The 14,320-nt window shown below is 45.8% G+C and overlaps 1 protein-coding gene across 1 annotated transcript; it reads left to right on the top strand.

Annotated features, from left to right (window-relative positions):
- The first annotated feature begins 564 nt into the window (after positions 1-564).
- Positions 565-3,053, top strand: LOC115308354 (sulfotransferase ssu-1-like). Its single transcript, XM_029966238.2, has 2 exons — positions 565-690; positions 2,256-3,053. The coding sequence occupies exons 1-2, from the start codon at positions 565-567 to the stop codon at positions 3,051-3,053; spliced, it is 924 nt and encodes a 307-aa protein (XP_029822098.2).
- Positions 3,054-14,320: the final 11,267 nt, after the last annotated feature.

Genomic DNA, 14,320 nt, shown 5'->3' with positions numbered 1-14,320 from the left:
CCTCTTTAAAAATTCATAAGTCGAGAACAAAAAATCGGACGAACTTGCGGTTTGTGTCGACTGCGGTTTTAGAAACGGCGCCATAACATATATTTTTTTCATCGAAATTAAAAATTTGACCCTTTTTGCCTGCACGATTTGAGATGAAACCACCCATATATATATATATATATATATATACTCAAAATTGTCGAAAAAGACATCTTAATATTTCTTCATTGATTTTTTTTCTAAAATATCAGTGTTTTGTATTTTTATTTTCCTCTCCGTAGGCGTTACGTGTTGACATTTTAAGAAAATGTTTTTCGTTTGTTTCTGTTATCAGATCTCCTACCAGTGTAAATGGGAACGCAGACCCAGCAAGCTATTTCTAGCAGCTTTTTGTGTAAAAACCCCCTACAGCGCTCCTAAAAAAAATAAAAAAAAATAAAGCCTTGATTTCTTTTGATTTTATCTCATTTGATTGGCGAATGAGCCCTATGGAATCCGATTCCTCGACTGCTTTTTTCATATATGTTTTATTACATTCTCAGTTTAAGGTACATCGCAACCATCTGCCTGATCATGAGCATGTCCAGACCGGTTCCAGACACCCAAAATGTCGACGGTAACGAGATCTGCGTCTACTTCAATCCATCACTTTACCGTGCGGTGGACGACTTCGAACCCCAAGAGGACGACGTGATTCAGGTGATTCATTTCGAAATCAAATATTTTTATTTGCACCTGCATCTACACCAACTCGTTGTTGACAAACACTCCCGCGTTTGGCCTACGCCAGGTGTGGGCGCAGCGCAAGCGCAGAAACCAGACGTCCGTTAGGAGAGGCGTCTGCACATGCGCAGTGCCGACCGCAGCGCCACCGCAATTGCCTGACGTCGGAGAGTTGTGTAATTCTGTAGAGATGTCGGAGCCACTGACAAAAAGGCTAATTCTTGTTTGCTTGACGAGGTGCGGACCCCGACTGTTCTGCAAATGATGACAGAGATGCAGAAACAATCCAATCATCACGTGTACAGAAGAAAACATTAGCTAGACGGTTTATATGAAATAGTAAATATTATATAGTAGGTGTAGTAATCTTCGGTCTAAACTATAAATTTCAATGCGATATATGTAATAAATATTGAGAAATGTAGGTAGGATGATAATGGAGGGATTACAAACTGGTAATTTCTACAATTGGGAGACACCTAGCATCCATTCTTCGCAGCAGAGGGCGCGGTTAGTGTCTATCGTTCGGCATAAATTTGACCTGCACTCACTTTTTAGAGGGAGGGAAAACAAAGTTTTGCTGTTCTGCTGCGGCGAGTTCTGCTGCGGCGGCGCGCGGGAGCAGCGCCGGTCTGTGGGGTGTCGTTCCTTGGAACTATCAGGTGCGCCGGCCGCATCGCAGCCATTTTAAAAGCCGTGCCGTGGAGAAAATTCTCCGCGTTTTTTTGCGGTTACGGACAACGCCTCCTCCACTCGATGGGCAGTTCATGCCCTCGCATCAAAGCTCTATCCGCTGCTAAATTACAGTCAGAGAGAAGGCGAGCTGGTGGAAGTTTATTACGATGACTTAATCCGACACTGGCGCAGAAGGAGTAAAAATGTTTTACAATGAATATCATCTACGCTTAAAATGTGAGTGAGTGATGATATTCGAACACATCGGCCATTCGACTTATTCCAGCTGGCGCACGTGGGTATACTCTTTACTATGCATGTACAGTCTCCGGTGATATGAAAGAGCCTTGGTTAGCGCGCGACTCCGCAGAACTATGGTGGTATCTAACGGAAAACTGCTGAGGCTACTGTGAGAACGAGCACATATCCTTGGCTGTTCAATTCTTGAGGTTCCTGACCACTTGCTCGGCAAACGAGTGCCGAGTCAGCACCAATAATAGTAATATGCTCGCTAAGGAAGAAAAAAAAAACGCTTATCGATATTTATTTGTTTAACGTATCACGCGCTCAAGACTGATTGCTCTACCCGCCGGCGGTAGTTTAAGTCTCGCTTTATTTTGCATTTTGTCGCGGAATGTCCCTACATTCGGTGCTAAAATCAACATCAACTCAGCGACAGGTATTCATAAAGGGGAATACCGGCAATTATTGAACAGCCGCTGAAGCCTCGATAATAGCGGAGCTTCCTTTTGGTGATAGCGCTGCGGGCCTGCTAAGCCACACACCCGCCTGGAATTTTTCAAATCTTTTACGGCTTTACGTTCCTTAATTATTCTTTTATAAAAACTGCGAAATGCATTTCGCAGGTGACCTTTCCCCGATCGGGCACTCACTGGGCACAGCAAATCATCCAGCTCATTGTTCACAGCGGAAAATCAGCGAGTTCGTTCACCGAGTTCACCGAGAGAGCCCCTTTCCTGGAGATGCAGGGGCTCAAGACGACAGGCAAGCCTAGACTACTACGGTCGCACCTTCCAATCGGCAAAGTTCCATTCAGTCCGAGGGCAAAATACGTCTACGTCGCCAGAAATCCGTGGGATTGCTGCGTGTCCTGTTACTACCTGGTCCACGAAGCACCAGCGTTCAACTTCTCAGCCGGAACTTTCGAAGAATTCGTGGACGTGTTTCTAGGGGGACAGTTCGGTTTTGGCAACTACTTTGACCACGTTCTCTCGGGTTACAAGCACAAAGACAAGCCGAACGTATTCTTCCTGACGTACGAGGAACTTCAGAAGAACAAGGCTGACGTTGTCTTGAGATTAGCTTACTTCCTAGGAAAAGGCTATGGAAGAATGCTGGAAGAAAACGAAAATGTCTTCAAGGAGGTACTCGACAAGAGTACTGTCAGCTTTATGAAAGGTTTTATGAGGCCCTCTCTCGAAGAGCTCAACCTGGCTCTTGGTAAGACTCCCGCACAATTTGAACGACTGAAAGAGATAGTCACAATTAAGGCGGATGAGGCCAAAGTGAACATTCTTCGCAAAGGTGAGATGGGCCAGTGGAAAAATTATTTTAAGCCAGAAACCACACGAAAAATGCAAGCTGCAATTGATGAGAAGAACAAGAAATACGGTATAATTGACCTATGGAAACAGATTCTGTAATCGGGATTTTTGTTTTATAACTGGTTGGCACGTTCAGCAACACCCTCCCTTTTTTCTCCCTAAAAGCATAATAAAAAAAATGTTATGAGGGACACATTTATAATCTTTGCACTTGACTCCGTTATAACTATAATTAGGTTATTGCACATGCCTGCGCTTAGGTCGCTTTAGGCTTAAAAAGATGACATCTGTTTGTTACTTTGGTACATGTTAAAATAAAATGGGGGAACCACACGCAATAATTATTAGAGGGAATACATTGACACACTGTGACACTGGGTCTTGACTTTCGTTGTCTTTCATTTTTTTTTTTTTGTCTGTTTATCCCCTTTTTCGTCTACAAAAAATGACAGTTGACTGTCAGCGCTCTGGCTGTGTAATCCTCCTACTTTTCTTTATGTCGTTTTCCACTTTATTAATGTTCCTTGTAACTTATATCTACCCGCTTATCTAGAAAGATGGTGGCAGGTTTTAGGCTAAACAGCGTACCATGTAAAGCACTGTGAATGTGGTAATCGCCATCACCTTGAACTTCACAACATCTATAAAGGAACTCTGGATACAGTAAACCACCATGATACAACCATGAACTTTGGGATCTTGCAACAAATCGCACACGTACGCGTTGTCAAGATGTATTTATCTCTATGGTTTCAATGTAGGGTTGACCCGCAAAGTTTCCGACATGCTTTGCCAAGCAGCATTGAACGGGACACGTATACACACATCTGGCAATTGTGAAATTGCCGCACCATCGCACACATTCGTTTGATTCTAGCAGAGCTGTAATGATCGCTTACGGCATCCCTTGTTCCTCTTACTCTTTGGTTTATTAAAAAAAAAGGCTCTTAATGGACAATTTGTTTCGCGTTTCGCACAACCACTGTAGCAGATTTCCAAAATTATAAAATCTATAGTCATATTTTAAAAAAAAAGCAGCGCATATATGTCTCACCGTTGTATAAAACGCACCGGCAATTTTCTTTTTTTTTTAAAAAGAGAAACAAAACAAACAAAACAAAAAACAGATACATTGATAAATACGGTATATGCCTCATCTTTCTTATTCCGTTCGTTAACCACGCGGACATTTTAAAACAAACCGTTAATGACTCTGGCCATATGCTCTGGCTTATCTGCTCTTCATACCGATATTCACAATACAGTGATGTCTCGTTAATAGGAAGTTTTAGTAGACCGTGTTTCCCCCTCCGCTAAGCCCTCCTCAACGAAGAAACCCCCACTGCGCCTGCGTGCCGATGGCCTTGGCTGTGGAGTTCCGGGTAGCGGAGGGGCTTAGCGGAGGAGGGAACACGGTCTGCTAACTAATGTGGATACCCCGCTGCATCGAAACAACTTTCGGGGACAAACTGAGAAAATACATGCATTTTTACAAGTCCCATTATAGACGATTTGTTATGAGGTATCACTGTATGGACTTAGATCGACACTAAAAAAAAAAAAAAGAAAAAACATTTTAAGGGCACTTCTACGACAACCCGACCACTGGATCCTCGTATCGTCGCACAGAAACTACCTCGAACTATGGCGCCTAGAACGGGTCTTTCCACTAGCGTGTTTAGCATTTTGTCAGGCCGATACATTACGGGGGGTCAAAAAGTGACAACAACAAATGACGCCACACTAGCCAGCGTGTCAGGTTGGCGGTTGGTGCGCGCCAGAAATCTTGGCAAAAAGTACGACCGAACGCGACTGTTGCCGTCGTCCATGAGTCCCGACTAGAAGACAAAGCTCTGTCGTTTTTGCCCCTCTGACGTCGTCGCTAGTGGATTTACTCACCACCATTTATTGGGGACGTGCTCGATCGAAAGCGTCGCTGTGGTCGGCCTTCCACGATTGGCTGAATGCTGACTATGACGTCAGCAAAGGATTTGTCATCGACGGAAATTAGAGGAATGGAATGGGACGGTGTTGGTAGTGTTGCTTTCAGAGCGCAATGATTTCAATCTTCCACCATGCTCCTTACAAACACCATCGAACTTGTTGTTCTCAAGGTACTGACGTCCCAAGAGGTAACCATATGAGGGGGCCAATAAAACATCTCGCCGCTCATAGCTCGCGATTGTATCGCCACACGCGTATTTTCCAGCGTCTAACAACGGGCACTAGACTAGCAGTGTTGTAGGCGTTATAAAAAAATAAAAAATAAAACATAACGAAATAGGTTACTCGTCACTTGTAAAATCAAGGAATGCGTCACCAACATACGTTACCTGAAAATAAAAGGAACGTGCTACCGTTACCGGTACTAATAAAAAGTAAAGTATGTTACTTTACTTTTTAAAACTAAGGGTAAGTTGTTGTCCTGCGACAGCGTTTTTAGACTTTAAAACAAAAACTTGGTCGTTTTTTTTTTGTGCTAAAATGGGGTTTTTCGCGGGGGGGGGGGGGGGGGGGGGGGGGACAAGCAAACTTTTTGAAGGTACGTGGCATGAGTGCAATAATTTATGACTTGGCGCCTATACTTCGTTTCAGTGCAAGTCCAGTGGTAGCCGACACTACGAGCAAATGGAACTAATCAAGCCGCGTCAAAAGCGTAACTACCTGGACTTTTGTTAGTTTTCTGATTGGTTCAGTGATGATAGACCACGTAAAGAACCAAGACGAAAACCATGATGGTGCCCTTCTAAAGGCCGGTTCTCACATGCAGCGGAGCGCTGATATAGCGCTTCTCACGTGCCGTCAGCTACTTATCGTCTGCCATGAGCAACAGTTTTGACGGTGCGATACAGAGCTGGTGAACGGCCCCGTCAGCACGCGCTTAGCGCGAGGTAAACGCTATGCTTGTAGCGCTCCGCTGCATGTGTGAACAGGCCTTTACACTGTCAAATTGGTCCCAGCAATTCCTAGCGTCGGCTGCGTTTGCATCGTACTTGCGCTGAGTTTCAGTATACATTTGTCGCTTGGGGTGGATCCGAGATCCACTAGGGTTCACGTAATTGCGCGGCTTGTCTCGTAGGTGGTATTAGGCAACATTTCTTTAAAGGACAGTCACCGCTAAAGGTCGTTCTGCTGCGTGTCAGTGACGTCCATACGAAAATTTACGAGAAAAACTGTTTTTTGTGTAACGATAATCCCTGGAGAAGGGGAACAACGTACTTTGGCAAAACTAGACACACTTCGTGATACACCTGTATAAAATCTTAGATGCTAAGATTAATTAAAATGACTCAAGTAATACAGTGCTACTATTAACGATTTATTTTTGCGCTCTCAGCTGAAGACATATCGCAACCACAGGGCTGTGATGACGCCTGCTAAACTGGTACCCCGCAACCTTAATGTCAACGATGAAGCGATTTCTGTCTATTTTAGATGATAGATACTTCTACCGGGAGGTGTAAACTTGGAGCCGCAAGACAGCGACATCATCCAGACGACCACGTATAATATTTTCTTTTAGTACATTGAAGTGCATCAATCATGAGCGTAAACATATCAGACTTGGTCTACGAGGAGGAACCCAATAGAAAGCAGAATTTATATTTTACGAACTTGTGTATTTTGTATAAAAAAGACACAGTTACGAAACTTGTAGTTGATAGGGTGATCTATATTTTTATTGTGAAATACAATTTCCAGGTCAGCTTTCCAGAGTCGGGCACTCACTGGGTACAACAGAGTATCCAGCTAGTTGTTTACGACGGAAACTTAGCATGTTCTTGTACCAAGTTCACCGAAAGATCCCCGTTCTCATATCTGGAGGAGATCATGACGATGAACAGACCCAGACTTCTTCGGTAGAACCTTCCGATGGGTAAAGTCCCATTCACTCCGAAGGCAAAGTATATGTACGAGGCCAGAAAGCCGTGGAATTGCTTCGTGTCATTTTACAACACAGTTCACAGAACACAAGCATTCAAATTCGCGAACGGAACCTTTGAAAAGTTCTTGGACGTTTTGGTCGACTGACATTTTGGTTTCGGCGACTGCTTCCAACGCGAGATTTTATGCTACAAGGTTAACGAAGAACCAAACGTGTTCCTTGTGACGTACGAGGATCTCTAGAAACCCTAGGCCGACGTTGTCCAAAGTTAAGCTTACCGACCCCCCCCCCCCCCTTCCCCCCAAGAAAAAAAAACTCATATCTATTAGATCATGTTCATATAGTCGGGATGTCAATGTGTAGAACTAATGCTTTTTTTTTCAGTCATTTTTACCCCGCACATGATGGATTTTAATGGCCTCCTCACCCCAACAGCACCAAATCATGATCACCAGCAGTTCAAGAACGCTATAGCTAATATTGTATGACTAGGAATCAATTTACTGTGAGAATATTCGCTGCATTTGTTTGCCTATACTAAATACATTGTACCCACACCCCCCTTAATGCATTTATTCGGCCCTGAGGGTATACGAAATAAATAAATAAGAGGTACAATTTAGTGTCTGACAGGGTACCTTCGAAATTAAGTTAACAAAGCGCGCCCGTGTCGTCTTCGCGATAACAGTGCAACGCAGTGTACGTCTTTTAACCTTTTTTGTGGAAAATCAAGAACACCTACGGATATTTCCGAGCAATAAACAGCGTAGAAGTGCCGCTTGCGTCTACGCTGGGAAGAAGTGCGCAAAGATGCGAGTTGATGGTTTCTTTTTCACTTAACAACGATATAATTAATAACCTGCAAAGTTTACATTAAAGAAAACAAAAATGATATGTATGTGGCCGACAAATATATCGGAACGTATAAAACCAAACGACTTCTATTACGTATGAACGTATATCGTTTATAGGTTTGTTGAACAAATCCTAGGTTTTTTCTGCTACGCTTATAGGACAAATTATATACATATATAATATTTATATTTTGGGGCAGGTTATTCAATGTGATTTTCATATTTACAATAAAAACGTACATAATTGCAAGCGCCACAAGAAAGAGAAAGCAATTGTACTTGCCCGCGCTTGTGTAGGTTTGGCTGTCTGTCTAAAAATAACCAGATCAACGGCTGCTCGCTTTTGTGTCTTTCGTTCTTGGAATAAGGAGATCTAAATTGTAATTAATATTTAGGGTTCCGCGTTTTCGGTATCTATTTTTCTTCTGGTTCGGAAGCTATTTATCTGTGTTTATTTTTCTCCTGGAACCGGTGTTCTTCGGTGTTTAATTTTAATGCTGGAAAGAAATCGGTGATTATCGGGGCTTGTGTTGCAAAGCGACTGCATAATTACTAGAAAAACCACGACGCACATCACATTACGCACGTTTATTGTACACACACCAAACACGTCACACAACGCACATGCATATAGAAATGACAGAAAGTGTCAAGCTTTCAGAAGCATGATATCAAAACTTAAACGTATTGAAAAAAAAATGGACATGTACATTGTCAGAGACTTGTCACTCATCGGAGCACGTTCCTTGCGGCTGAAGAAACGCAGTGCAGAAAACTTGCAAACAAGGAGCTTCTTCGCACCTTCACACAAAATCTCGAAATCGTCAAATTCTTGGACGTAGTCCTCCATCACTTTCCGTTTTCTACCCATACTAACGGGCACGGAATCCGTGGACACTATTGCCCTCCCCCCTTCCCCTCGCCCCTCTTCGCCTTTCCTCCTTTCTCCCTTATACCAGGGAACCTATGCCTGGACAAAAGGCTTGAAAACCGCCGTTCTAAAAAAAATAAGGGAAGGGAACGGGGCAATAGAGAGTTTCAGCACACCGTTTTTTCGTCCCGATAACGATACCTCCTCTCCCTTCCGGCGGCCTTGGGCATGCATCCTATCGTTATCGGGTGTCGTTATCGGTGCGAAAAAACGATATGCTGAAACTCTCTAATAAACTTGGTTTCAAAAGAAAGGGACGACCCCAAGGACAGTTCAGTGGGGCTGTGTTCCGGATCATCGAGAAAAGAAAGCGGGCTAGGAGATTCTTTCAGCAAAGCCGCCATTGGTTCCGCAGCTTGTTATTCTGTGTTTTTCGGTTTTTACCGATTCAGAAAAAAAAAACACCTAGGGGGTTAATTATCAGTATTTATCGGTACACACCGAAAACACGGAAATATTGTACTATATCGGCGTTTCTGACTGTGACCCACTGTTCTTTTTTTTCTTCTGTGAAGTAGATTTGTTTACTGAAACGGAGCCTTCCGTTTACCTGTATTTTGGTCACAGATAAAGAATAAAGTGCTTCTCAACCATTCACAATTTCAGTAGTAAATGTCAGTATTTGCCATCCCGATTTAGCAAATCTAAATTCAATCAATATCAACGTTCTTGTCGACTCATTAAATATCGTGTAAGGAGGGAAAAATGTGTGGCTTACGAATAGAACAGAAATACCACGTGGAGCCAAGCGCGAGATGGTTGTGCGCTCAAGACTCGAGTGCCCCATCATCCCCGTCACCTTTCTCATAATATATTAGCGGCGAGAAATTTCGGTGGCGCCCTCGTTTGGTTACCTTTCGTGACGTCATTACATTGTGAACGACAAGTTCCATGGTGTTTGTAATGAGCTGGTGGAAGCCTGAAATCATAGTGCTCTCAAAGCAACACTGCCAACACCGCCAAAATTGAAGTTCTTACATTCCTCTTATTTCCGTTGATGAGACATCCTTTGCTGACGTCATAGTCAGTATTCGGCCAATTGTGGTAGGCCGACCACAGCGACGCTTTCGATCGCTCACGTCGCAAATAGGCTGTATCGAGACACTCTTGCGTCTGATTAAGACCGGGTTCTTGTGATCTCTTACGGCGAGAGAACCCCTTCAGAGCCGTATATTAGGAGAGTTTGGCCAATGGGCAGTGCCAAGGCCGCGCCAGCGCAAAATACTCCCCCCGCGGTTAGAGCGTAAACTAAAGGCACGACACAGCGTCGACCAATCAGCAGACCGCGACGTCACAATATTGGAAACGACATTTAAAGCGTGAAATAGAAGCGTTCAGTCTCGGCTTCTCTACTCCATCTCACAAATGTCTGCAGTAAAGACAAAGGCACAGGTGCGTGAGCCTAGCTCTGCGTAATGGTTGTTTGTACGAAAATTCATGCATAGGAGGCACTTTCCGAAGCCACACGCTCGTGCCCATGCCTCAGTCTGCACTGCAGATGTTTGTGAGATGGTCTATCGGTGACAGTTTGCTCTGGTCCGGCTTGCTAGAAGAGAGTTTCTGCTAAGACTGGCTGAAAGAAAACAGCAAAGGCTTGAGCGCGCGAGCGTCTTAAGACGAGGAGTCCCGCTCGGCTCGTGCGCTGGCTTTGGCAGTGTTTTATTTCCCCGTCACAGCTGAGCATACCTCGGCATTCTCACTCATGAGTGCGATCACTCACGATCACTCACGCTCACCATCAGATTTGAGGTGATCGTGAGTGAGGCCGCGAGTCTCTAAAAATTGTGAGTGTGAGTGTGAGTGTGATCGTGAGTTACGTAAACTTATGAGTGTGAGCGTGAGTGTGAGTCCTGAGAACTGATGAGCGTGAGTCTGATCGCGAGTGTGATCGCGAGTTCTGAGAGCTAATGAGTGTGAGTGCGAGTGTGAGCCCTGTGAACTTATGAGCGTGAGTTTGATCGTGAGTGTGATTGTTAGTTCTTAAAACTCTTGAGTGTGAGTGTGAACTTGAGCGCTAAGTGAAGTACTCATGAGTGTGATTGTGAGTTTCGAGGCTCATGAGCATGAGCCTGAATCAAGACGTGAGTCTTTGGGTGGATACGAGTCCGGTGATCACATTAGTCTGCGTGATGGCGTGAGCCTGAGGACCATGGCCATGGTGAGTCGCGGTGAGCGCTGGTGTATTCTTAGCTGGGTTGGTCACGTGAGCTCCCGGGCCGTCTTAGTGGGCGAGGAGACTCTCGCTTCGCAACTACTGCGTGGGGTACGGGCCTTCAGAGTTGGTTTGGGCGTCGCTCGCCTGCTCCTTCGCCATGTGAACGCGCCGGTTCCTGTGGAGGGCGGATGAGGGGGGGGGGGGGGGGGGGGGGTGCTTGTTTTTGCAGGCTCCTCCTTGCCAGCGCCCTCCGCAATGTCTCAACCAGCTGTAGAGGGCAGAGGGGGTATGAGGAAGGGGGGGGGGGGGGGGGGTCGCTTTCGTTTCTCCTCGGCGTTCGCTCTTCGCTTCACGGTAGACTGCGAGACGCCGACGGACTGACGGCGCTGACAGCGCCTCGAGGCGGCGCGGAAACGTCGGAGTTGGGGGAGCGCTCCATACGGCTAGCGCTTCTCTCTCTGTGGCATAGAAAGGTTCGTGTGTATTTCGGTTCCTTTTGTCAAGTTGGTGTCAGTGGGCACAGAATTTTATGATTGCGTCAACTATAACGTTCGCACAGCTGCAATAAAATTAAATGACTCGCATGATCCTCATCAGCACCCGGAATTTTATTTCTCCGCGCACCTCAACGTACCTTTCGCAATGAGTCATCACTCAGGAAGTGCGACAAAGGCGGCGTCATGATCGATCGAAGCTTCGAGTGAGGTCTTTCACATTGTGCGATATCATGCTTTTAAGTGTTGTTTGGGGCAAGATGGCGCAAGTGCATGACAGCCAGCCGGCAATGGCCAGGCGGCGCCACGAGAGTGCTGCATTCGGCGCCACTAGCGGAGGGGTCTCTCTTAATGGGTCGGCCAGTGGCTAGTCTGCCCGTCGGGCCGTGGCGAGCGGCGACGAACCCGATTTCAGCAGTCCCCGTGTGCACGTGCGCGCCATGTCCCTGTTTATTTTATGCGGTTTTCTAAGACCATCGGGAGCCTTGATAGGTCCAAGCGTTGAGAGCATAATCTGGAGCTGTCATTTGGACACCTGTTTGAACTGTCTTCGTGCGCTTGCGGCGTCGCTCTATAATAATCGCCGCCCGATCGGTCTGTGCTTCGCTCGTCTCCCAGGAAGTGACACAACGCAATGAGAAGGCAGCGAATGGGTTTACTGTACTTCCCGGTTGCCCGTCTTCGAGAGCCGGCAGTTCGGACCCGCCGACCCTAGTTGTCGCCCGTCGTTCATAGCTGGCAGTCGGAGTCCGTGTCCACGCCTGCGGATCGTCCTTCCCACGCACTGCGTACGCTAGCTGTCCCGGGCTATCACAGCCAGAGTTTCGCTGCAGAACCACTCCTGGACCGTCATGGACTAGGCCGATAAGGCCAGGCTCGCCGTTTCCGCCGGTCCTGATCCGAAGCTTGCTGGTGGAACGCTCCGGGGACCGACATGGGCCGGACCAGCCAGAACGGCTCTATCGTTCCTGCCCGGCCCCAGCCTCGTGCAGCACGCTCTTCCTCTTTCCTCGCCGGCTGGCCCCCGCTCGCGCTTTGCTCGACCGTCTTCTTCTTCTCCCGGCGCCCCCACGACACTAGAATAAAATGTGGGTAATTAGAACCAAACTCTCCGTGCTAGAAAACAGTGCACAAGTCTGGCGACAGGCAAAAAAGTGTGCGTGTGAGAAAGATATTTACGCTTCGCATGAGCTTTTTCTAGAAACAAAAAATTGCATACTGTTTTCTGCACGCCGTCACATTTGTTACCAGACTCAGCATTAAATTTGGTAGCCGAAACAAACAAAAATTTGTTCTACGAAAATCCACTATTTAAAAACTTGCATGCTTAAAAGGTTTTGGTTGCGACCGCGCGTGCCGAACGGCGCGCGCGGTCGCAACCAAATGCACGCCTACAACTACGAGTGCCGGAACAGGTTGAAGGGCATCTCGCTTGAAGACCTGATCGCCTGATTCTCGACGTCAAAGCGAAGCAACAATCGGCCCAATTTTTCCTACTGTATTTCTCTAAATGGTATGTCTCAGAGACTCGTAAAAAAACTAGTATAAATACGTTATTTTGCAAAAGGAGTCTGTCAGACCACTTTTCAAGCCTGCACATCTATTTTCGTTCACTTCAACAATTAATGTAAAATTCACTTACTTGATGCATCGCACTCCAGTAATCCACTTCGTCGCCGTGTCGCTTCCCAAGGTCTTAAAAGGAAACGGTGAAGTCTGACGCTTGGGTCACCTGCACGACCGTGGCAGTCTTTCACGCAGCAATAGCGGCGTTTATTTTTGGGGAAACTCAAGGCTTAGGAGAGGCGTCACAGGAACCCGGAAAGGTCATAGAGACGTGAAGTTGAGACTTAATTTTATGAAAAAACAGTTCTAAAAAGGCTCACGCCGATCCAAAGGGCCACGTTCACACGTGGTTTCTAAATGCGCCCGCCCACAGTCCTCGCGACCCAGGCCGTCCTGGACGGGTCCCTATCATTTCGTCGAAACTCGTTTCGCGGAATCACGTTTCGTGGACAACTTTTCGTGGACACACGTTTCATGGACACACGTTTCGTCGACACTGTGACATTTCGTCGACGATCGTTTGGTCGACAGCACCACCGTAAAACGTTTCGTCGACAAACTTTCTTTTTTGCTGTTCCGAAAGGAATGCCGTTAGGTACAAGCGCCTGTAAGAGATGACAAAGACGATGCCTAGCGCAGTTGCTCTCCAAGGTGAGCAACTGCGCTATCCTCTCGCTCTCATCCGTGCCACATGGAATAAGTAAGAGCGCGCAGGACTTCGCGCGCGGCCTATTCAGATATTTGCAAGTTCCGATGCCCGTTTATGGAACCGAAAGTTACTGGAAGAAAAAAAAAACGGTGGAGAAAAATATGCGTAGGCGCAAAACAAAACTTCGTTCCAATGGTGGGTTGCGGAAAAGGGCGTAAACACTGATTTTTTTTTCTTCATATTGGTTATTTTTAAACAAAAATACAACTTGCAGCTTTTTATTGCAACATTACAACCCTAATATTTCACTTGAAATTAAACATGTTCATTACCCTCAATTAGTCAAAGGGAAAAGTGATGCGGTGTTTGACTGGCTACTGCGACTTATACGCGAGAAAACTGTTTAGTCGCACTCGTTTCATCGTCATTTATTTTTAAGGGCCGTTTAAAAAGGACATTACATAATAAGGGGGCTGTCAACAATGTCAAATAAAAATAAATAACAAAAACACGAAAACCAGTAACACTCGCACGTACTACCGCGAGCTCGCTGCCCGCGAGTAAACCTAAATAAAAGCTACATTGCAATGCAAATACAGAAAAACACGAGAATTGGTAACATATAAATAACACATTACATCAAGTAATTTAGTCTTATTACACGAAGTAAACCATAGTTGATATCAAATGTGCAACTTAATGTATTATATAGCTTCTCTCGAGCGGCCGCCACTTCCAAGGCCTCGGAGGCGGTAGATACCACTAGACGAGATCTGTCGGCAGCAGCCGACTGGTCCTCACACGCAACATTCAATTGTTCTTTTATCGATG

Source organism: Ixodes scapularis, unplaced genomic scaffold (assembly GCF_016920785.2).
Source record: "Ixodes scapularis isolate PalLabHiFi unplaced genomic scaffold, ASM1692078v2 PGA_scaffold4__175_contigs__length_147842914, whole genome shotgun sequence".
In the NCBI taxonomy this organism is placed as follows: domain Eukaryota; kingdom Metazoa; phylum Arthropoda; class Arachnida; order Ixodida; family Ixodidae; genus Ixodes; species Ixodes scapularis.
This window is presented reverse-complemented; position numbering and strand designations above follow the sequence as displayed.